Raw genomic sequence first — 26,090 nt, forward strand, 5'->3', positions numbered from 1 at the left:
ACCCAGAGTTTCCAACCTGCCAATCAGACAGAATAAGATGTGAAAGGACAGAAATAGTAAAACAAGAGAGGGATAGAGAGACTGATTCAGTGTAAAGCAGTCAAACAACAGGCGGTTTGTATTTCGCTTGTATTTCCTGTGTTCTGTGGTTTTCATTTGCCTCCTGGTGCATGAAACGAAGACACGTTCGGTTTCATGTGTGCGCGTTTAAAACTCTATTAGTGGTCATTTTGCTATCTCATATATGTCTAATTTGTGTGTGTTATGTGTTATTCCACGACAGCTTTTCTGAAACTGATCTGTTTAATTTTTTATTTTATTTTTTCACTAATCTTCCACATGTCATATGCAAATAGCTGTCAACAGGAAAAACAGGCAATACAGTGTCGGATATATTCTTTCATTTAGATGAGTAGTTGAAAAACAAGTTCCTCAAAACTATCTATGAATTGTTGTTAATTCCTCTTTATATGTATGTTTGAATGTATGTATGTATGTTCACATACATACATATTTAAATGCTAATAACACAATTATTCATACCGTCTAAGTCTGTTCAAAGATGTGATATTTGGTTTCTGACAGTTGATGCTTGTTAGGCACAGGAAGTGAAGCATTTCCTTCAAGACCACACCGTACATAAATTATATAAATAATAGCCTACTCTTACCATGATCTGCTTTGTGTTATTGATTGACCATAAGAACTTATAGCTAAGCAGATTGCAAAAGAAAGTCAATAATATTTTTAAATATTATAAAGCAGTGGCGTAGGTTTGATTTTGAAATTTAAAAATATTATTGACTTTCTTTTGCAATCTGCTTAGCTATAAGTTTATGCCTTAAGCTCAATGAAGCACATTAAATGCTTTTTTTTTTATATCACGATCAGATAAGTATGAGACTCTTTCTCTTCACTGTCATTCTTAGCCCTGTAGGGGTCAGTATGAAAACACTTAAAGCACAAAAAAAAATATATATATATACTTTGTAGCACTTTCTGCCATCAGTCAAGACAGAAAGTATTTGACAATTTTAGCCTTGATGTCAGACACGTTTCTTTATGGTGGATTTCAGAGGGATGAAAAATGATCAGTGCATCATCTTGTTTACTCTCTTGCAGCTTTCTTTGGGTGAGAGTTATACCCTTATGTATATTATTTTTAAGTTGGGTTATGTTAAACATTAAATATTGTTTTATGGCAGCCTGTCAATCTGTTTTATGAACCAATTGCTGAATGTAACTCATAGGGTTTTCTTAACATTAATCTTTATTCAGAACACAAAGTATTATTTTTACTATAATAGGATGCTGTTAAGTAGTACTAAATGTGATTCATATCCAAAGAAATTAACAATAATCAGTCTTTATAGATTAAATCATATTTATTACACACATTAGGATCACAGGTTTTAGAGGTGAATTTAAATACAGAGATGTGGAGACATTGCTTTTCTAAAGGTTCTTAATTGGGATCTATGGCTCCATAAAGAACACCCCCTTTCAATTGCACAAAAGGTTCTTTAGTGGAAAAAGGTTCTTCGGAATATTAAAATGTTCTTCACATTAAGAAAAATGGTTCTTTTAAGAACTTTTCACTGAAGGGTTCTTTGGTGGAGCCCAAAATGTTTATTCAATGGAATCACTGGGAAAACTCTCTTTTGAATACTTAATTTTTAAGCATGTTTGGGTGGTTGAAGTTTTCATTTAAGCCTCTAATCATCTAACAACAACCCATTTTAGGAAAGATGATGATCATGATGGGGAGGGTTACATCCCAGCAAACACAATTGTTCAAAGAACGTTATGGTTGCTAGGTTGAGTAACAAAAATGTTATTTCTGAATATTGAACAAAACTGAACAAAGGAACACATGATGAACATGAAAACAAACTAAAAGTCCATGATAAAGAAACTAGCCTGAACATAATGTGACAGAAACATTCTATTGTATCATTTTGCAGACATTATAGGAACATTACTTTTTAATGTTCTCTGAACGTTCTGAAACAAGTTTTTTTTTTTTTTTATCCAAAACAATATTCCATGACCTGTTAGCTGGGTTATGACTGCCTTTAAGATACCTTTAAGATGGAAATTAATATTTGGGTTTAAATGACTGACTTATGACACACCAAAGCTTTTTTTTTCCCCGTCTTGAGCCTTTGTTTTAAAGTGGCCTAAATTTTTGTCTTTGTGTGAAAGGTCTCAAAAGGATGTGGCTAAGTATGTAACTGTCTCAGTGACGAGTCTATTTTGATAGAACCATTTATTGTGCACAAGGTCCATCAAACATACCAACACATTCTCATCCTTTGGCGTCATATAGGTGACGCCATATGACATTTAATCGAAATCTTACGCACATGGCATCCTTTAGCGCAGGAGTCACCAACCCGTCGATCGCGATCGACAAGTCGATCTTGGAAGCATTTTAAGTCGATCGCGAAGAGTTTTCAAAATCAGAGAAAAAACACCAATATTTGTATTCATTATTATTTATTAATTAAAAATGCACCATGTGTGAGCCTACTGTGTGTAGTAAATGGTGTCTAGGGATGCGGAGGCGCGCGCGCCGTTACAATGACGTCATTTTTGGCTCATGCGGACGCGTCGAGTATAAACAAGGCTTCACGCTTTAACCAGCTCAGCCACTTCACACTACGCTCACATCAAGCTCTTCAAGCTAACGATACGCAAGCTAACGAAACGATGGCACAACGGTGAGGGAGTAGGCTATTGCTAGTTTGAAATCTGCAGGGGTTTCCCTGCATAGACAATTATGAGGCGGCCGCCTCCGTCAAATTTATAGTTAAGAAACAATATAACGTTATAGACTACACACACGACCAGAGTGCTGTTTTCCTGAATGCAAGCACGATTGAAACCAAGATATTGATTTCATAACAGTTCAATAAACAAATAGTTAAAATTAAGTTACTTACATTCCCACTAAACACTGGACGTCGGATAGACGTGCAGATCATGTCTATATTGGGTCCGTCGGTCCATGACCAATTCTGGACATCTATTCGACTTCCAAACTAGGTCCACTATTTGGACGTCCAACCATGACCCAACTTGGAAGTCATGTTGGCGTTCAACATTTGACCGTTGAACTGGGTCATTTTTTTGGACCTCATTTGGACATCTATTACAGGTGCTGGAAATTTACATGATTAATATGCAATATTTTTTTTATTTACAAATATCAACATTGTTGTTATCAACATGATTAATACATATAAATACAGATTATTTATAATTATTTAAGATAATTTTCCCAAAACTCGATTTGATTGTCTCTGGTGGTAATTGCCACGTTTGAAGGTGTAATGCTGTAGCTCAAACAGTAGAGCGTTGGCGCTTGTGTAACGGCCACCTAGATCATGGGTTCGATTCCCAGGGAAAGCAGGAATCTAAGTTTAATGCAATGTAAGTCACTGTGGATAAAAGCGTCTGGCAAATGCATAAATGTAAATACATGGTACAAAAAATGTCCTCTACCCTTTTGAAACATGGGACTACAGTTATAGAAGTTATAGAAGATACTAAATTTGATGTTGAAAAGACGTCCACAAACGACCACATTTGGTCCCACCGACGTCAATATTAGATGTGCAAAAGACGTCGCCTGGCGTTACAAAACAACCCCTTCAGTGGACCGAAATTGGACGTCCAAAAATGACATAGAAAAGACGTCACTATGACGTCACATTGCGCAGTGGGTTTTTAGACGTAATTACTGTTTTTGTTCTGTTTCAGCAGCGAAAATAGTTCCAAACAACAGAGCCAGCACATCTCACAGCAACACTCATCCATTATTCATTACTGAATGATTCAGCGTTTTGACGGTTTTGACCTAATCGCTCGAGTCAAAGATTCAATTAACGTTACCCATTATTAAACCGCCTCATTCTGAATCAATCAGCCGTTTGAACGAATCGTTTGAATGAATGACTCAATGACTCGCTCATTAAGACGGCCGCCTGCCGCTTCTACTGGCGGTTTAGTTTCAAAGTATCATTCTTTTCAACATTCCTTATTTGTATATTCAAAAAATATTCAAAATAATCTCATTTAACACAGTTATAATTTTTCAATGTAAATTATTACATTTGATTGGTAACAGCCTTGTCTTATTATTTTAATTGAATGTATTGATAAAATGTAAGAATTTGAAATGAAATTTAGAGCATACCAGTACATTAAATAAAATTAGGGGGAAAATGCCCTTTATAAAGGTACAAAAAAATTATTCCGATAAGAGTGTTTTCAAAAATAAAACATTGCAATTTAAGTTTAAAGGGAGTAGGCTAAAGCCTCTGTTTAGGCTATAAAGGAAATGTAATTTTGCCAAAAGAAGAACTTTTAATTTAAATAAATGTTAATTTTAAATCAGCCTACTTCAGTGTGATATGTTACCATATTATCATGCTTAATTGAATAATTGTAATGTGATGATCAGATGCAGATATCTAAATCAAAGAATATGGGTGGTTGGCGGGTGGATTATTTTTTATTTTTAACAACAGATTCGAGTGACTCAAAGTGCACCAGATTAATGAATTTATCTTTAAAATGTACAAATTTTTCTCACACGGGTGGGGAGGGGGGGGGGGGGGCGGGCGCATGCCCCCGGTCCCCCCTAGTGTTACGATTTTACCACCTCCGCCTCATTTTGAGCCAGGAAAAACCCTGTATTGGCTATTGTTAAAAGGAGATCTGTGTTTTATGTTGTTGGAAAAGGGAAAGAGAATCAGTGCTGTACATGACTGTTTTAGGCCTGTAATTGATTGATTATTGAGGTAATGAATAGTAGTAGGTCTGTAATTTGTGTGAAAATATTTTTGAAGAATTGAAGGATGACTGTTGTCATAATATTTTGTATGATAGTTGCACTTACCATTTTGATTTGAAATAGCCTATGTTTTAAAAGGGAAAATGAAACAGTACATTATTGGCTTAGGCCTGTAATTGACTGATTATTGTGTTTATATATGAGTAATAAGCCTGTGGATATATACTTAACAATGTTATATTACTGTTGAAAATGTTGAATTATAGTTGACAGTTTGTATAGTTATATACTATTTGTATAGTTAAATAAATATTTTCCTAGTGACTAACAGGCAACAAAGAATGTCAAAGTAGAACTACATTGTGGCCTTGTTTTTTCATAATTTTCTGCAAGTGGTAGATCTTGGTTTACATTTGGACTTGGGATGTGATCTTAGGCTTGAAAAGGTTGGTGACCACTGCTTTAGCGTCAATATAACACGCACTGTTATGGGTAGGTTTAGGTCTGGGGTAGGGTTACGGCTATGACGCCTTGGGTTCTGCGTCTCATATTGACGCTAAAGGATGCCATGTGCGTCAGATTTAGACGAGCGTCACCTGTATGACGCCTTGGGTTCTGCGTCTCATATTGACGCTAAAGGATGCCATGTGCGTAAGATTTCGACGAAATGTCCAAAGCGTCACATGTATGACGCCTTGGGATGAGAACGGGCTGAACATACAGTATAGGACATATTAAACATGTAATCAGTAACAATATTTGTCCACCGAAGGCGAGATGAAGTAGGGTCCATGTGCAGTTTATTTAAACACCAGCAAAGTGACATAAAATATAATCCAAAACAGACTTGACTTGACTTGACTATCGGCTTGATATAAACTTAGAGCACATGACAGGATCACATAATGGGATCAGGGAATCAGATGACAAAACCAGGAGCATAACTTTGACAATACATAATAAAAGACATAACCTAAACATGACACAAAACCCAAAACCAAACGGGACATATTCCCCCCACTAAAAAGGCGACTCCAGAATCCTTAGCTAAACACACACCCAAAGCACAAAACAGGGTGGTGGATTGGACCAGGGGGAGGGATGGAGGGCGCCAGGCCCATGAAGAGGATGAGAGCCTGGACAATGGAGCAGTGGTGGACCTGGACTGTGGAGCAGTGGACGAGACCATAAACAGTGAAGCAGTGGCAGACCAGGGTCGTGGTGTAGTGGCGGACCCGGGTCGTGGGGCAGTGGACGCGACTATGGAGGATCACCTGGGCCACCTGGGTGGAGCTGGCGGAGGTGATAACCACCACAGTAGAAGGTCGCCATGGTAGATTTGGTTGGTCAGGAGGCCATGGCAGACCAGACACATGAACGACCTTCATTACCGTGACTTGGAGCATAGAACTCTCTTGGGCGGCCTCCGCATCCATGGCATGGAGCACAGAGAGTTCATGGACAGCCTCCATAGCCTAAACAGAGCCTCCTTGGCCGTGATGGCAAACAGAGAGTTTAGGAAAAGAGTCTTTGGAGTTGCTGTAGTGGTCACCACTGCTTCTGATGAAGTGTATGCAGGCCACAAACACAGCATAGCAGTGGCCACTACAGGAAGTACTGTGGACAGAGGGATGATATCAGGAACAACTGGATTTGGACTTGGGACCACTGGATTTTATTTGATTGCCTCTCGAACTGACCTTAACTGTGGATCCATTATACTTGTGATCGGTCTCATTCACCCCAAGACTGGTCTGTTAGAAGAGGAGGTTCGTGGTGAACCAAGCTCTACTGCCGTTGGAGTTTTGTATGTATCAAACTTTAAGTATGGGACATAGACCAAGCCGCAATCAAAGAGCTAGCACCGATGAAAGCTGATTGTGTTGTCGCCTCTCGTTGGCTGTGTCTCTGCCAAAAAGCTGTGCTTAACCACACCAAAAGGACTAAAGGCGACTGTCAACTAGCATGTGCATTCTGAGCCTGTGTGCAAGTAAATATCTGTCTATCAACAGATTTCAATAGTCTATTTTCGTCATTCAAAAAGGAAAACCGTTACTAGGACTGCAGATGTACAAACCTTAAACAAAGCAGCACTTGCTTACTATTTTGAATATCAATCAAGCTGATCACTTCCTTCATTCCAGTCGGCTCATGTTATTACGAAAATATTTGTGCATTGAATGCTCATGTAAGATGATGAAAACACCCTCTGATTGCCTGCTTCATTCGTGGAGCTAGGCGACTGAGACCCGTCAGAGTGAAAGTAGCCGTGGTCCTTAAGGGGGTAGTCGACAACACCTTTGAACCACTAGAGTCAGCGGCGGTCAAGCTTCTGACTCTAAAAATGGTTTTCTAAAAAACCATTTAAAAAAGTGGTGCATTGCCGCACTGGGGGTGTGTTCAGGATGTTGTTCAGACAAAGTGACCTGAAAGCACACCTGACGTCTGACGTCTGATGATGTCATCATCAGAGGTTATTTAAGCCAAATTATTAGCGTGTTTGCCACACGTTCACAGCATCTCGTTACCGCTTTTTCAGGGAACAGGGTTACAGTCTAGTAACCTAACACGTTTTAAGGAGAAAATACTCAGAAACTGTTTTCACTGATTAATTTGCACATGGTTTGTCTTAAAGCATAACAACACCATATAGACATAAACTACATTAAAAACTTGATTTTCATTGTCTTTAACAATTTTCAGTCTTGCAAGCATCCACTGGATTTGTCCCACAGTTTTAAGTTTTCACAGATGTTTCCATCCACGCTCATTGACTAACTGCTACATGTTGTCTCATTGACTCCTAACATGTACCGGTGCAAAAGCTTTTTAAACTCTATCCTGAAGCAAACCATCTCCAATCATTTCAACATGTTGGTCATTGTTAAATGTTTTAATAAAGAAATATTTAGGAATGTTGTTCTAAAATTAATGGCTTGACTGCAATATGTGCCATTAACATGCCTGCTTTAATCGATTAATATCTTGATTATCTCTCTTGTAAAAGGTATACACACATCCACATGGAAGGGACAGACTGTAATATTTCATCTCCATGAATTTTCATTAGAGACCATTCATTTGATCGAATGGAAATACCACACAATCAACCAAACCATCCTGCTGGCCAGGATAAATCTAAATGAAAAGCGTTCAAAAATGTTCAGCAAGAGGACTGGGATGCAAATAATGGAGAATGGTACACTTCAAATTGAAGATATTAAAGATGAAGACTCTGGGAACTACTCTTGCACCATCATTTTCCATGATCAAAGAATGAAGACAGAGCAGATTTTTCTTCAAGTACTTAATGGTACCATTCTATATCTTACAAATTACTTAAGGTCATTTCTCAAGATAATCAGACAATGGGATGATAGAGTAATTATCTTTGGCAGAAGCTATAGTCAATAATAATATCATCAATGTATTCTGTAAGGAATGTGTATTCTTTGGTAATGATCATTTGTTTTTTCTGCTGAAGACTTGAAGACTGAACCACCAAACAGCACACCACAGCTGTACACCACAACATTGAAACCATCAGGTACCTTTTCATTCACTTCATTTAATGTGAACATTAGATTAAAGGCACATTCTACTTCTATAATGGCGCTTTTCCACTGCATGGTACGGTATGGCATGGTTTGGAATGGCACGCTTTGGCGCTTTTCCACTGCCTGGTACGGTACAGCTCGGCTCGGTACGGCTCACTTGTGGCGCTTTTCCACTGCATGGTACGGTACGGTACGGCTCACTTGTGGCGCTTTTCCACTGCATGGTACGGTACGGTACGGTACGGCTCACTTCGGCTCGCTTTAAATGGTACCACCTCTGTTGAGGTTCCAAGCGTACCGTACCGATACTAAAATGTGACGTGAACACACTGCAGATCACTGATTGGTCAGACAGAATCGTCACTACCAGCGTCATTGTATTTGCGAGACATCAAACCCGCTAGATTTAAATAGCCACTTTAGCCAGTAACAGCCACCGCTGTAGCACCTGTTTTAAAACTACTTGCTTGACTTGCTTGAAGAAAAAAGAAAGAAAGAAAACTTCAAAAAAAGAAATGGCTGAATCGTGGTCAGTGGACGAAGTGCAGACGTTCCTCTCTTTGGTTGCCGAGGAGCGGATAAACTATAACGGTCAGACTATAATCCCACCCACTTTGAAGCGGTACTAACCGCAGTGGAAAAGCAAACCGAGCTAAAGCAAACCGATCCGTGCCGTGCTGTGCCGAGTCGTACCGTGCTGAGCCGAGTCGTACCACGCAGTGGAAAAGCGAAGCGAGCCGAACCCTACTGAGCCGTACCAGCAGTGGAAAAGCGCCATAACAAAGAAAATTTTGATTTAGCCTTTTCACACTTTGCTTAGTCACCTACAAATTCATAAAAATAAAAGTTTTAAAATGATGGGTGGATCATTGCATTGTGCAAGATGCAAAGCAATATGTCACTTACCCATGAAGAATAAGTGTAGTTAAACATTTTAAAGAGGTCATATTCATAATTAATTCATTCATTCAAAGGCCTGAATAACACTGTGACATCTATCTATCTATAAATTACAGGAACGTCTGTCTGTCTGTCTGTCTGTCTGTCTGTCTGTCTGCCTGTTAATCGCATATCGCTCGAACTGTTAGTCCGATGGATTTCAAACTTGATAAGTGTCTTGCTACGGGCACGAGTAAGTGCAGTGCCGAGTTTGACGTTGTTTGGATTAGAAATGCAAAAGATATCGTTAAATATATCGGTAAAAGAAGCACACATTGAAGTTGTGGTTTAAAAATAAAAATTCTGACATTAGAGAGGGTTGTGGTTTGAAAAGAAACATTCTGACATAAACACTCTGTCAGCTAAACATTAAGTCAGCTACACTGTTTACTTCTGAATATTGTCGTTATTCAGAAGTAGTTAGTTGTCAGTAGTTAATTATATATGTAGTTCAATTTTCCATATTTATTGTACTAGTGCAATGCTTATTGTACTAGTGCAATTCTGGTACGCTTAACATTGTCGCTACTGTGTAATAGTAGCCTATGCTATTCACCAACTAAACATAAAAGTAGCTAACTGCCTTTCATTGGCTCTATAATTGTAATCTGCACAATGACAACAAAGTTGACTTTAATGTAAATCTAATCTCATCTAAACTAAACCTGCTACCTGTACACAGATACCCAAATACATGTCACCTAATATCACCATTATAAATAGTTTTGCAACCATGCAGTTCAATTTTCCATATCAGTCACCAGTATCAGTATTTGCTTTCTACCATGCACAAATAAAAATGTCACTGAACTTTTGCTGTGTAATTGTAACAATGAGCACTCAAACACACCAAACCAACAATTACTAAAAACACACACAAAAACTGATTTTGAACAGTTGGATATCTGTTATTCGCATATCTCTCGAACTGTTAGTCCGATGGATTTCAAACTTGACAGGTGTCTTGCTACGGCCACGAGTAAGTGCAGTGCCGAGTTTGAAGTTGTTAGGATTAGAAATGCAAAAGATATTGTTCAATATATTGGTAAAAGTAGCACACATTGGCTTTTGCCGCTCTAGCCGCTGGCCACTCTGGCTCACACTCAGTGTTGCCAACTATTTTCAACGGAAAGTAGCTAACGCCTTCCCTAAAAGTCGCTAAATATCGCTAGATGACGTCATACGTCAATTAGCATATTCATGACGTCATCACGTCGTTCTTGCGTTCTGCCTGCCTATGTTTTCTCTCTAAATTCATGCTCACATACTGTATTTTAATATCATATAATATAGCCGAATGTCCATATAAAGCTGTTTTCATTTCCTATATTATTTTTTGTCAGACAATAGAACAAGTAGACAAGCTATGGTATAGTGAATGACAAATACATTTTATGTTAGATATCTGAATTGAGAGAGTTCGGGAACTAGAAAAAAAGGAAATGAAAATGGTCAAACTACATTTTTTAAATATAAAACAACAGAGAAGCAGATAAGTGATAAGTCCGTCGAAAAAAAAAACTGTCATGTGCTCAACAGAAGAATGAGCCGCTGCTCCTCTCAGCCAATCACTGAACAGGGGAGACGCAGAGAGAGAGAGTGACGGCAAGGAGAAAGCAAGAGCTCGCGCTTGCACGACTGACAACATTTGGAGGTTACTAAGGTTTGTCTGAAAAAGTCGCTAGATTTGTCGCTAGTCGCTTTTTTGAAAAAATGTCGCTATAGGGGTCTGAAAAGTCGCTAAATATAGCGACAAAGGCGCTAAGTTGGCAACACTGCTCACACTGCACACTGAGAGGCCACTCCTCCTCCACACTGCACACTGAGTGGCCACTCCCCCTCTCACACTGCACACTGAGTGGCCACTCCCCCTCTCACACTGCACACTGAGTGGCCACTCCCACTCTCACACTGCACACTGAGTGGCCACTCTCCCTCTCACACTGCACACTGAGGGGCCACTCCTCCACACTGCACACTGAGTGGCCACTCCCCCTCTCACACTGAGTGGCCACTCCCCCTCTCACACTGCACACTGAGTGGCCACTCCCCCTGTCACACTGCACACTGAATGGCCACTTCCCCTCTCACACAGCACACTGAGTGGCCACTCCCCCTGTCACACTGCACACTGAGTGGCCACTCCCCCTCTCACACTGCACACTGAGTGGCCACTCCCCCTGTCACACTGCACACTGAATGGCCACTTCCCCTCTCACACTGCACACTGAGTGGCCACTCCCCCTCTCACACTGCACACTGAGTGGCCACTCCCCCTCTCACACTGCACACTGAGTGGCCACTGCACACTGAGTGGCCACTCCCCCTCTCACACTGCACACTGAGTGGCCACTCCCACTCTCACACTGCACACTGAGTGGCCACTCCCACTCTCACACTGCATCCTGAGTGGCCACTCCTCCTCCACACTGCACACTGAGTGGCCACTCCCCCTGTCACACTGCACACTGAATGGCCACTTCCCCTCTCACACAGCACACTGAGTGGCCACTCCCCCTGTCACACTGCACACTGAGTGGCCACTCCCCCTCTCACACTGCACACTGAGTGGCCACTCCCCCTGTCACACTACACACTGAGTGGCCACTCCCCCTGTCACACTGCACACTGAGTGGCCACTCCTCCTCCACACTGCACACTGAGTGGCCACTCCCCCTGTCACACTGCACACTGAATGGCCACTCCCCCGTCACACTGCACACTGAGTGGCCACTCCTCCTCCACACTGCACACTGAGTGGCCACTCCCCCTCTCACACTGCACACTGAGAGGCCACTCCTCCTCCACACTGCACACTGAGTGGCCACTCCCCCTTTCACACTGCACACTGAGTGGGCACTCCTCCTCCACACTGCACACTGAGTGGCCACTCCTCCTCCACACTGCACACTGAGTGGCCACTCCCCCTCTCACACTGCACACTAAGAGGCCACTCCTCCTCCACACTGCACACTGAGTGGCCACTCCCCCTTTCACACTGCACACTGAGTGGCCACTCCTCCACCACACTGCACACTGAGTGGCCACTCCTCCTCCACACTGCACACTGAGTGGCCACTCCTCCTCCACACTGCACACTGAGTGGCCACTCCTCCTCCACACTGCACACTGAGTGGCCACTCCTCCTCCACACTGCACACTGAGTGGCCACTCCCCCTTTCACACTGCACACTGAGTGGCCACTCCTCCTCCACACTGCACACTGAGTGGCCACTCCCCCTTTCACACTGCACACTGAGTGGCCACTCCTCCTCCACACTGCACACTGAGTGGCCACTCTCCCTCTCACACTGCACACTGAGTGGCCACTCTCCCTTTCACACTGCACACTGAGTGGCCACTCCTCCTCCACACTGCACACTGAGTGGCCACTCCCCCTCTCACACTGCACACTGAGTGGCCACTCTCCCTCTCACACTGCACACTGAGTGGCCACTCCTCCTCCACACTGCACACTGAGTGGCCACTCCCCCTCTCACACTGCACACTGAGTGGCCACTCTCCCTCTCACACTGCACACTGAGTGGCCACTCCCACTCTCACACTGCACACTGAGTGGCCACTCTCCCTCTCACACTGCACACTGAGGGGCCACTCCTCCTCCACACTGCACACTGAGTGGCCACTCCCCCTGTCACACTGCACACTGAATGGCCACTTCCCCTCTCACACTGCACACTGAGTGGCCACTCCCCCTCTCACACTGCACACTGAGTGGCCACTCCCCCTCTCACACTGCACACTGAGTGGCCACTCCCACTCTCACACTGCACACTGAGTGGCCACTCCCACTCTCACACTGCATCCTGAGTGGCCACTCCTCCTCCACACTGCACACTGAGTGGCCACTCCCCCTGTCACACTGCACACTGAATGGCCACTTCCCCTCTCACACAGCACACTGAGTGGCCACTCCCCCTGTCACACTGCACACTGAGTGGCCACTCCCCCTCTCACACTGCACACTGAGTGGCCACTCCCCCTGTCACACTACACACTGAGTGGCCACTCCCCCTGTCACACTGCACACTGAGTGGCCACTCCTCCTCCACACTGCACACTGAGTGGCCACTCCCCCTGTCACACTGCACACTGAATGGCCACTCCCCGTCACACTGCACACTGAGTGGCCACTCCTCCTCCACACTGCACACTGAGTGGCCACTCCTCCTCCACACTGCACACTGAGTGGCCACTCCCCCTCTCACACTGCACACTGAGAGGCCACTCCTCCTCCACACTGCACACTGAGTGGCCACTCCCCCTTTCACACTGCACACTGAGTGGCCACTCCTCCTCCACACTGCACACTGAGTGGCCACTCCTCCTCCACACTGCACACTGAGTGGCCACTCCCCCTCTCACACTGCACACTGAGAGGCCACTCCTCCTCCTCACTGCACACTGAGTGGCCACTCCCCCTTTCACACTGCACACTGAGTGGCCACTCCTCCTCCACACTGCACACTGAGTGGCCACTCCTCCTCCACACTGCACACTGAGTGGCCACTCCTCCTCCACACTGCACACTGAGTGGCCACTCCTCCTCCACACTGCACACTGAGTGGCCACTCCTCCTCCACACTGCACACTGAGTGGCCACTCCCCCTTTCACACTGCACACTGAGTGGCCACTCCTCCTCCACACTGCACACTGAGTGGCCACTCCCCCTTTCACACTGCACACTGAGTGGCCACTCCTCCTCCACACTGCACACTGAGTGGCCACTCTCCCTCTCACACTGCACACTGAGTGGCCACTCCTCCTCCACACTGCACACTGAGTGGCCACTCCTCCTCCACACTGCACACTGAGTGGCCACTCTCCCTTTCACACTGCACACTGAGTGGCCACTCCTCCTCCACACTGCACACTGAGTGGCCACTCCTCCTCCACACTGCACACTGAGTGGCCACTCCCCCTCTCACACTGCACACTGAGTGGCCACTCTCCCTCTCACACTGCACACTGAGTGGCCACTCCTCGTCCACGCTGCACACTGAGTGGCCACTCCCCCTCCACGCTGCACACTGAGTGGCCACTCTCCCTCTCACACTGCACACTGAGTGGCCACTCCTCCTCCACGCTGCACACTGAGTGGCCACTCTCCCTCTCACACTGCACACTGAGTGGCCACTCCTCCTCCACACTGCACACTGAGTGGCCACTCCCCAAAATAAACTTTCTGACATTAGAGGGTTGTGGTTTAAAAATATCTGAATATTATATTTTTTTCACGGCCATCATTTGTAGTAGCCAAACTGTTTGCTCAAGCGTAGCGTTTTCTCTGAGTTCACTGTGTAGCCTGCTCCCTGAATCCTGTAGTTCAATTTTCCACATTTATTGTATGTCGTTATGTCAGTATCTGCTTTCTACCATGCACAAATAAAAATGTCACTGAACCTTTGCTGTGTAATTGTAACAATGAGCACTCAAAACACACCAAACCAACAATTACTAAAAACACACACAAAAAATTATTTTGCACGGGCACTTTGCACTAGTGAATGTGTATTCTTTGGTAATGATAATTTGTTTTTTCTGCTGAAGACTTGAAGACTGAACCACCAAACAGCACACTGTACACCACAACATTGAAACCATCAGGTACCTTTTCATTCACTTCATTTAATGTGAACATTAGATTCACATTAAAGGCACATTCTACACACACACACACACACAAAATAAAATAAAATAAGATTTGCCCTTAAAGGGGTCATATAATGCCATTTTTGTACAAGCTAATATGATTCTTTAGGGTCTAAATTAAGAGTTTGTAATACTTTAATTAAAAATTCTCATTAGTATCGTAAGAAAACAGTTATTTTACCTGGTCAAAAACAGCTCTGTTTTCAGCACGCCGTTTCAGTGCATATGCCTTTAAATGATAATGAGCTTTGCTCACTCCGCCCCTCTGTTCTGTGCGTACACCGTTTATAACACAATAACCATAACGCGTTGTTCAGTATAAACGTGGGATTATGAATTATATTGAGAACGTCGTACATAGAAAACATGCCGTGATGTACCCTGAGTGTAAACCTTAGACGCATTCATCGTGAAGCATACAGCTAGCAATTTGCAAAGATATAAATATGAATATAAAGTTTAATAAAACGTTACACTCACTTCAGTTGTTCTAGAGGTTCAGCAGGAACACGAATAGCTGGTACCGATCCTTTTTTCATGAGCAGCTTCTTAGCAAAACCAGCTTTATACTGATCCTCGTTTATAAAGCAGTCTGGTGAGAAATGATTCGCGCAAACATAAAAGCATTGACGTTGCTCGTGGGGAATATTCCCTTCGAAAACAAACTCAGCCACTGCGTCTTCAGCGGTTCGGATTTAGGAACATTAAAATGACTGCTGTGTTCGTTATTACACCCAAGAACAGAACACCACAATCGCTTAGACGCCATTCTGCTCATAGACAGTGCTCCAGCGTATCAACAATGACCGCGCCGGTCCGCGCAGACTATGATTGACAGCTCGCTCACGAGCGAGGGCGGGTCTGTGTTGAAACGCGGCTGTCAATCAGCAATCGCGGGAGGGGCTTCCGAGCGTGTGACGTCACACGGTCGAACGGCTCGATTTGAGACAGGGGAAAACATATAAGGAGATTAAAACAAAAACACTGGATGGATTTTTATCATTATATGATGGTTGTGTACAGGCACTGCCAACACACATTTCAGTATAATCAACCTGACAAAGTTCATGTACCATTATATGACCCCTTTAAGCAACAGAGTAGCAAAAATACAAAATCCACTTTACTACATTGCACTGGAAAATGCTACATATACATATATCATACAGATCTTGTTTTCTTTCTTTTCCTTTCACAGTAGAAACCCGCATTCCTGGCACAGCATTGATCGCAATATCTGTGTGCTCGGCACTTGCAATCCTCTTAATTGTAGCCGCTATTTTCATCTTTAAATGTAGAAAAAAGTGTCGCTGCACTTCAGGTTAGTGTTATTGTATTTTATTATTTCTCTCTTATATATTAATCATAGGTCTACTCCAAATAAAAATGTTTTCAATGCATCACTTACTCACCCCTCATGTTATACTAACCCTATATATCTTTCTTTCCTCTTTTCCATTATAATTAATGTCAATGTGAACTAGTGTGGTAATGTTTCAAAATGACAAAACTTCATAAAAGTACTATCCAGAAACTTGGTTAAAATGACATCATTCAAAATCTATATTCATTTTATCTAATTAAATATAACACGTTTTATAAGAATTTTGTTATGATCGGAAAATTGGGTGTCTAAACTATAATCTGTCCCGTGACAAGAGGTCAGCAAAAATATACAGGATGCTCAGATTCATTGAAAATTGAGTGGGAAAACAACTTAACACAACCACATTGACGATACTGGACAAAGAACTGAACAAAACACTGGGGTTAAATACATGCGATCAAGGATAAAACGGAACAGGTGTGGGAACTAATTTACAACCAGGGAAACAAACTAGAGAACTAAAGCAGGCAAAACAGGAACAGAAGAAACACAACCAAAACTAAACATACAGTACATGTAACATGTTACAGGACAGTATTTATTTAAAAATGCATAATCAAAGAGGTACATATAAAATGAATAAATAATCATTTGACATGCTACTACCTAATCAGATTTTGCTTTTGCTCTGTTTTGCAGAAGAGCCCATCTACGCAAATAAAACAGCTTATAATTCAAGGAAATAAAAGGTCACAGGTGGGCAGAAGGATGTCAGATAATAAAACCAGATAAAGGCCCCCTAATTTGTAAAGAGGTAAAAACCCATGATGATGTCGCAGTGAATAAACTACCTCTGTTTTTTTTCTTAGAAATAAATGTGAGCGTTGCAGTGATGATGCAACACCACCCTGGTTCCCTCAACAAAAACCTAACATTTTTTGGTTTATGGTTAAGTGATTTTTTTTTTCTGTTGCTGTTCATATGTGTTAAGTGTAGATGTTGTAGATTTTTGATAGTTCACCGCTAAAATCTTTGTTTACCACTGACAGTGAAATTGTTGTGTAAAATGTCAGAACACATTTTGTATTTGTATTTGTGGTATCTATTAGCAACATAACAATTTTTTATTATTATTTTACTGTTCTGCGGGTCCCACTTTATATTAAGTGCATTTAACTATGTACTAACAACTAAATTTAAAAAAAAATCTATAATGGACTTATTGTGTTTTTTACATTGTACTTTTTGATAAAATCTGCATATAAATACATCTGTAATTAATTTCTGTAATTACATCTACAATTACCCTTCCCTTACATCTTAACCCACCCTTACACAAATACCCATACCACTAAACCTGTCCCCAACCTTCCCCGTATCCCACATCAATAGCAGCACAAGTGTTTTGCAACAGAAAATGAATTCAATCAGAACATTGTTCCTATTTGTCTAAATGTAAGTATATAGTTAAAGACTATGTGTTTGTGTATATATTTGATTTTTTTTTTTAAATTCCAGTTGATTCAATGCAAATACTTCATACTGTATGCTGAAAGAAACATGCACACTTGATATTAGGGTTTTCTATCATTGTACAACTGTTTGCAAGAGCAAATGGCTTGTTTGTCAAACTGAAAAGTCTCTAAATCTAGTGACAATGTCACCCTGGTTTCAACAGTGGTTCTGTGGTGATCTAGCAACAGTGGTTAACTGACCTCTTTATAACTATAGATAAAATGTTGTAGTTGTGTGCTCTATTAAATGTGTGCAGATTATTTTGCACCTTTAACCAACAAACTAAACAATGAATAAAACTAACAAAGTGACTAAAGACTAGTTGAGGACTTTCAGATCTGATGAAGGACCTGCTTCTGGACGCGACGACAATGCAGTCCTGAAGTGTCAACTAGCCCCTCCCCTGTGAAGGCCTCCCTCCCATATCCCTTACCTTTTCTGTTAAAACGGTGTCGTGTTAGCGGCCCCTAAGTTAATAACTAATGATCGTTGCAACGGAAGTGAATCAATCAAAACTTTAGCTGGAAAATAACTTTATTCTAGAGCTGCTATAAAACCAAAACAATCTCTGTTACTTTAATTTCCTATTATCACTGTAAAGCCGCTTTGGAACAATCCTTTGTTAAAAGCGCTATATAAATGAAGATGACTTGACTTGACTTTCAAAGAAATTTGAATACTGTATGGTGAATGTGATAGATGAGGCCAACAAGTTTGTGACATCTGTGGTGTGTTGTGGTCAAGGCTGCTATTCGGAAATTGGTGCACATGCATCTCAGTTACTGTAAACATTGATTTTTTTTTTTTTTTTTACTGTGGTGTCTTATTATTAAAGAAATCACACTTAAGTGTGTCAATACGGAAAGCATTTGACGGCTAACAAAAATACCAGTACTGTATTTGTTCATTTTTACTTTTCTATTTCTGTTGTATTTTGGTGATTGAGCAGTTTTTATAATTAGAACATTAACAGTGGTGTGGAATCACTTGAGATAGACCAAGGCAAACAGATCATGCAAAATAAAACTGAAATCTCTGGACAAAAAAATAAATGACCACATTTGTAGATTATTTTCTTCCTTTTCCATTCAGATTTGAGTAAAATTGTCAGTCCCATTTTGAACACTAGAGGTCAGACTGAGAACAGTCCTGAGCTGTGAGGTCTTTCAATTTAAATTTAAATTTGTATCAAATTAGGATTATATCCCCTGGTTTCACAGACAAGGTTTAAACCTATAGTCCCAGATTAAATGCATTATTGAGCTGTTTTAACTGAAAACAACTTGCATTGACATAATGTTAAAATATGTCAGTGCCATTGTTTAGTCTTAAGATGCACACCCGTAGGCCCTAATGTGTTTTTTAAGACACATTTATAAAATCTACTTAAATGTCCTAATTAAACTAAGGCCTTATCTTGGTTTAATCTAAGCCCTGTCTGCAAAATCGAGCCCTTGTGTATTAAACTAAGGCATACATATTAACCTCAACCAATGCTAAAGAAACTACAGTTCAGCCAAAGGTTCCATTGTGCCTGCCTGTCAGGGTTCTGTCACCTTGATTAGTTGCATTCTTGGTTTAGTCGTGACAGCAGCTTCCTGACACTCGTGTATTGTTTGTCTTATCCTTTGTGTGAATGTATGGCTTTGGGTTGTTCTCTGGGCTGTGTGCTCATATGTCTTATGGTTCTGACACTTCAGTCTTGTTTCGGTTCAGTTTCAGTGTCGGGTCCAGACATCCATGTTCCATGTACTACTCAGTCTTGTTTTTTTTTCTTCTGTTTGAGCACTTGTCTGATGAAAGTTTGTTTGTTGTGCTCTTCTACATGTCGTATGTGTTTGTGTGAACCCATGGCTTCTGTCATGTTTGTTTTCTATGTGCCTTTTGTGGCTTTTTTGTTTGTTTTTTGTGTCATGTGCCATTCTGTCAGTCTCTAGTCTTGGCCCTGCCACCTTGTTACCTGGTCATTGGTTTATTTGCCCCTCCTGGACTCTCTCACTATCTTCCTCATTGATTCCCCCTGTGTGCTCTGTCTTGTGCTTGATTGTTGTGGATGTTTTCCCTGTACAGGTTTCTGTGGTGTCCTACCAACCTTGCCCTGTTTTCCTTGCCTGTCCAGCCAGGTTCCCGTGCTTTGCTCCAGTCCTGTCACCGCCGTCCCTGGAATGTGCCGACCCGACAAGTTAAAGCCAGCTAATTTAAAGTGGGACCAAAAATGAAATGTAACATACCAATACATACTCTGTACAGTACATCAATAATGATTATTTTAAGACTTGTCTGAAAATGATTAGTAAAGACATGAATTCTAGCTTTATAAATTACAGCACAAGCTAAAATATAGTTTTATAAATGATGTGGCTGTTTAATTTGAATTTGTAGCTTCGTATTTGGGCACTGGTGCCATTTTAGTATGTGTGTGCGAGCTGAGATGCCTGTGATGCCTGACAATGCTGTCTAAGTAGGCAGCTCAATGAGTATTGAGACAGAGCCATCACGTGCTTGACGTTGGTATATGCAGTGTGTTAGTATGGGTGGAGAAAAGACCGTTTGCAGTCCAGTTGAATCAGTGTGTTGAAGAGTGTGTTGTGCATGAGAGCATGAAGGAATCTACACCACATAGAGGTATGTAACAGTCTGACCATCTTAGGTTACTTTCATATCAAACTTAAGCCTCATTTTGTTATCTAAAAGGCACTGTCAGATGCTTTTATTTTATTTGAGCATTAATAAATGATCAGTTTATTAAAAATCAAGGTCTAATATTTACTATCCTTACATTTTATTTCAATGTGTAAACATTATTTTGATTCAGATATACAGAAAATGTTTAAAAAACATGTTATATATAAAAATCAAACTACTGTTTAACTGGTCTCAGCAAATTCTGTCCATACTAAACTAAGCATATATTTATTTTTATTTATATAACCCTTGTGGAATCATTTTGACCTCTTAAAACAGATAAAGATTTATTATCATGAATGTTGTTGTTTTAGTGTAGTTATAGATGACACTGCTCAAACACACTTTAATGTGTTTTTCTGAAATATTCATTGACATCAAGACTAGAAGTCTTTGGTTCAAGAAGTCTTTGGTTTAAATATACATTCTTATTTATTTATTTTAGAAATTATAAATTCGTGAAAACTATAAAATGTCACGTAAACTCATCTTATACTTTTTTTTCCTTCTCAATACAATCCAGATCATCAAGTTAAAAAAAAAATGTTGGTAAAGAAATATGTAAGCAAAGTATATGGGTCCCTCTTTTATATTAAGTGTATTTAACATGTACTGTACTAACATTTTAATGATAGTCCACTTTAAACATTCTACTAACTAAAAGTAACTTTTCAACTACATGTCAACTAACTCTCAGAGTATTAGTAGAGTGTACTAGACTGTCAGTAGACTGTTAGGTTAGGGTTAGGTGTTACGGTTCGGGTTGGTAAGTTGACTTGTAGTTGCAAAGTTACTTATAGTTAAGAATGTCTAAAGTGGATTATTAAAATAAAGTGTTACCTTATAATGCACATCAAATCTATAAGTCTATTTTTTTTTTTTTTTTTTTTTTTTTTACATCTAATTACATTGTTGATCCTTCCTTTTTACAAATGTATACTTTCACAAATGTTCTTTTTGTCTGTAATGTGAACACAGATGGCAGCCCTTCAGTAAGATGTTGGAAACGACTCTAATCGACAGAAATCACCACCTTCACTTTCATCCCACAAGACCAACCTGGACTGTTAAATGCGCTCTCAATACAAAAGGTACAAAAGACAAAATCTTTTTTTTTTTCTTTTTTTTTTACAATTATAGCGTATAATTTGGTGCTATGGTTACTGAAATACTTCCTTTCCACTAGGCTAAAATGTTTGTGGTCTCCTTGGCAAGATGTCTATAGATCTGTATGTCTTTGGTAATGGTGTCCAGACTACAAGGTGTGTGATTTGCAGTAGTCTCATTGTTCTGTGTGCAAGTGGTTTATTTGGATTAGTCTCAGTATTGGTGTGTCTCAGGCAGGGTCTCAGCTCCAGCACATCTGGAGGCCATGGTTGAACAGCCCTTTACTCTGAGCTGTACGCTTGTCAAGGCTAAAGGAGAATCAGCCTGGTCAACAAGACAGCGTGAGCGGTCAACAACATGTGGAGCTAGCGGCCTCTCCACGGGATGCCAGTGCCATCACCATCAAACGTGTCAGCTATAGGGATGAGGGCTGTTACACTTGCATCTTTGATGTTTATCCAAGAGGCTCAAGGGAAGGACAGACCTGCCTTACTGTTACAGGTGAGTCTTGGGTGAGATATTTAGGGAAAATGCATCTACGCAACTTCTATTTGACGTGAGCATCATTACAGTGCAACAACACTGAGACTTTAATTGACGGTGGGGATTTTTCATTGACTCATTTTGCAGATTACATTGTTACACCAGTAGGTGGTGACAAGTTTGAATGAGTAAATGATTGAATTATTCACACAACTGATTAGTTGAAAAATGCTGATTTATACAGGAATTGAATCAGATGAATGTGTCATTGAATCGTTCACTAAAAACCGATTAGTTAAAAAACGCCACTTCTGTGTACAGTGTGTAGTGATTCAATTCCATTCAGTCCAATTCAATTCAATTCAATTCAAGTTTATATGTATAGTGCATAAGTTATGACAACATGTTTTTAAATTGCTTTAACTCATCAAAATAAGTTAAGCAATTTTCAACTTCTTTTTGGTATACAAGATTTAGCTCATTTTTTAAAGTCAGTTTAATGCAATTTAAGTTTAAATAATTTAAACATCCAAGTTGATTGTACTTTTTATAGGCGGCTATTGCAACTTCTGCTCGTAATAAATACAATACAAGATACAGTAAAAAATACAGGATAATTTAACAATATAAGGATAATATTTGATAGTTTTATATGTTGATCCAAAGTTGGCATCTTAAGTTGGCATCTTAAGTCTTCGCAGTTGGCTGCATGGATCCAAACTGAAGCTGGCACGAAAACAATTAGCATAGCTTCTGTTCATACTATTTCATCAGGTATAATTGTAGGACAAGTTTATGAGAAGCATTATGTGAATTCTTGGCTAGATGTATCTTTAGTCTAGATTTAAACAGAGACTGTGTCTGATCTCTGAAAATTGTCAGGAAGGCTATTCTAGAGTTCAGGAGACAAATGGGAAAAAGCTATTTGATGGTATATCCCCTGTACCATCAAAAGCCCACAGTTTTGTGACCTTTCAGAGCGCAATGGATTATAGTGTGATAGAACATCAGTTTAAAGGGGTCATATAATGCCGTTTTTGTACAAGCTAATATTATTCTTTAGGGTCTAAATTAAAAGTTTGTAATATACTTTAATTAAAAATTCTCATTAGTATTGTAAGAAAACACTTATTTTACCTGGTCAAAAACAGCTCTGTTTTCAGCACGCCGTTTCAGTGCATATGACTTTAAATGATAATGAGCTTTGCTCACCCCGCCTCTCTGTTCTGTGCGTACACCGTTTGTAACACAATAACTCAATAACCATAACGCGTTGTTCATTATGAATTGTTGGGATTATGAATTATATTGAGAACGTCATACATAGAAAACATGCCGTGATGTACCCTGAGTGTAAACCTTAGACGCATTCATTGTGAAGCATGCAGCTATGGCAGCTAGCGATTTGCAAAGATTAATATATTAATATAAAGTTTAATAAAACGTTACACTCACTTCAGTTCTTCTGGAGATTCAGCAGGAACACGAATATCTGGTACCGATCCTTTTTTCATGAGCAGCTTCTTAGCAAATCCAGCTTTATACTGATCCTTGTTTATAAAGCAGTCTGGTGTGTGAAATGATTCGCGCAAACATGAGAGCATTGACGTTGCTCGTGGGGAATATTCCCTTCGAAAACAAACTCAGCCACTGCGTCTTCAGCGGTTCGGATTTAGGAACATTAAAATGACTGCTGTGTTCGTTATTACACCCAAGAACAGAACACCACAATCGCTTAGACGCCATTCTGCTCATAGACAGTGCTCCAGCGTATCAACAATGACCGCGCCGATCCGCGCAGACTTTGATTGACAGCTCCCTCATGAGCGAGGGCGGGTCTGTGTTGAAACGCTCCTGTCAATCAACAATCGTGGGAGGGGCGTGCGAGCTTGTGACGTCACAGGCTCGAACGGCTCGATTTGAGGCAGGGGAAAACATAAAAGGAGATTAAAACAAAAACACTGGATGGATTTTTATCATTTTATGATGTTTGTGTACAGACACTGCCAACACACTTTTCAGTACAATCAACTTGTAAAAGTGCATGCACCATTATATGACCCCTTTAAGAACTTTTCACGGAAGGGTTCTTTGGTGGAGCCCAAAATGTTTATTCAATGGAATCACTGGGAAAACTATCTTTTGAATACTTAATTTTTAAGCATGTTTGGGTGGTTGAAGTTTTCATTTAAGCCTCTAATCACCTAACAACAACCAATTTTAGGAAAGATGAAGATCATGACTAGTTGGGGAGGGTTACATCCCAGCAAACACAATTGTTCAAAGAACGTTATGGTTGCTAGGTTGAGTAACAAAAATGTTATTTCTGAATATTGAACAAAACTGAACAAAGGAACACATGATGAACATGAAAACAAACTAAAAGTCCATGATAAAGAAACTAGCCTGAACATAATGTGACAGAAACATTCTATTGTATCATTTTGCAGACATTATAGGAACATTACTTTTTAATGTTCTCTGAACGTTCTGAAACAAGTTTTTTTTTTTTTATATAAATCCAAAACAATATTCCATGACCTGTTAGCTGGGTTATGACTGCCTTTAAGATACCTTTAAGATGGAAATGAATATTTGGGTTTAAATGACTGACTTATGACACACCAAAGCTTTTATTTCGCCGTCTTGAGCCTTTAAAGTGGCCTAAATTTTTGTCTTTGTGTGAAAGGTCTCAAAAGGATGTGGCTAAGTATGTAACTGTCTCAGTTACGAGTCTATTTTGATAGAAACACTTATTGTGCACAAGGTCCATCAAACATACCAACACATTCTCATCCTTTGGCGTCATATAGGTGACGCCATATGACATTTCGTCGAAATCTTACGCACATGGCATCCTTTAGCGTCAATATAACACGCACTGTTATGGGTAGGTTTAGGTCTGGGGTAGGGTACGGTTATGACGCCTTGGGATCTGCGTCTCATATTGACGCTAAAGGATGCCATGTGCGTCGGATTTAGACGAGCGTCACCTGTATGACGCCTTGGGTTCTGCGTCTCATTTTGACGCTAAAGGATGCCATGTGCGTAAGATTTCGACGAAATGTCCAAAGCGTCACATGTATGACGCCTTGGGATGAGAACGGGCTGAACATACAGTATAGGACATATTAAACATGTAATCAGTAACAATATTTGTCCACCGAAGGCGAGATGAAGTAGGGCCCATGTGCAGTTTATTTAAACACCAGCAAAGTGACATAAAATATAATCCAAAACAGACTTGACTTGACTATCGGCTTGATATAAACTTAGAGCACATGACAGGATCACATAATGGGATCAGGGAATCAGATGACAAAACCAGGAGCATAACTTTGACAATACAGAATAAAAGACATAACCTAAACATGACACAAAACCCAAAACCAAACGGGACATATTCCCCCCTCTAAAAAGGCGACTCCAGAATCCTTAGCTAAACACCCACAGCAAGGCACAAAACAGGGTGGTGGATTGGACCAGGGGGAGGGATGGAGGGCCAGGCCCATGAAGAGGATGAGAGCCTGGACAATGGAGCAGTGGTGGACCTGGACTGTGGAGCAGTGGACGAGACCATAAACAGTGAAGCAGTGGCAGACCCGGGTCGTGGGGCAGTGGACGCGACTATGGAGGATCACCTGGGCCACAGCGTCACCTGGGTGGAGCTGGCGGAGGTGATAACCACCACAGTAGAAGGTCGCCATGGTAGATTTGGTTGGTCAGGAGGCCATGGCAGACCAGACACATGAACGACCTTCATTACCGTGACTTGGAGCATAGAACTCTCTTGGGCGGCCTCCGCATCCGTGGCATGGAGCACAGAGAGTTCATGGACAGCCTCCATAGACTAAACAGAGCCTCCTTGGCCGTGATGGCAAACAGAGAGTTTAGGAAAAGAGTCTTTGGAGTTGCTGTAGTGGTCACCACTGCTTCTGATGAAGTGTATGCAGCCCACAAACACAGCATAGCAGTGGCCACTACAGGAAGTACTGTGGACAG

At 41.0% G+C, this 26,090-nt stretch overlaps 1 protein-coding gene and 1 long non-coding RNA gene across 3 annotated transcripts; both read left to right on the forward strand.

The window, feature by feature from the left end:
* Nucleotides 1-988: 988 nt before the first annotated feature.
* Nucleotides 989-17,192, forward strand: LOC130076917 (inactive tyrosine-protein kinase 7-like). 2 transcript variants are annotated; one of them, XM_056242221.1, is made up of 5 exons: nt 989-1,132; nt 7,809-8,114; nt 14,870-14,926; nt 16,170-16,292; nt 16,998-17,192. In XM_056242221.1, exons 1-5 carry the CDS (start codon nt 1,063-1,065, stop codon nt 17,042-17,044), a joined length of 603 nt encoding a protein of 200 aa, XP_056098196.1. In that variant the 5' UTR covers nt 989-1,062; the 3' UTR covers nt 17,045-17,192. The 2 variants fall into 2 exon arrangements, with proteins under 2 accessions (XP_056098196.1, XP_056098201.1); XM_056242226.1 differs by lacking the exon at nt 16,170-16,292.
* Nucleotides 17,193-21,410: 4,218 nt separating this feature from the next.
* Nucleotides 21,411-21,927, forward strand: LOC130076929 (uncharacterized). The gene is made up of 3 exons (XR_008805701.1): nt 21,411-21,589; nt 21,685-21,760; nt 21,839-21,927. It is a non-coding gene; the product is annotated as an uncharacterized LOC130076929 (long non-coding RNA).
* The last annotated feature ends 4,163 nt before the right edge of the window (nt 21,928-26,090 follow it).

This window comes from Rhinichthys klamathensis, unplaced genomic scaffold, assembly GCF_029890125.1.
Source record: "Rhinichthys klamathensis goyatoka isolate OS25496 unplaced genomic scaffold, OSU_Roscu_1.1 h1tg000021l_1, whole genome shotgun sequence".
Classification (NCBI taxonomy): domain Eukaryota; kingdom Metazoa; phylum Chordata; class Actinopteri; order Cypriniformes; family Leuciscidae; genus Rhinichthys; species Rhinichthys klamathensis.

Bases quoted from the DNA above. Each gene is read 5' to 3' on its own strand.
- LOC130076917 (XM_056242221.1), top strand. From the start codon at position 1,063: ATGGTGGATTTCAGAGGGATGAAAAATGATCAGTGCATCATCTTGTTT. The intron at 14,927-16,169 runs GTACCTTTTCAT...TTCCTTTCACAG, and splicing joins CACAACATTGAAACCATCAG to TAGAAACCCGCATTCCTGGC. The intron at 16,293-16,997 runs GTTAGTGTTATT...TCTGTTTTGCAG, and splicing joins AAAGTGTCGCTGCACTTCAG to AAGAGCCCATCTACGCAAAT.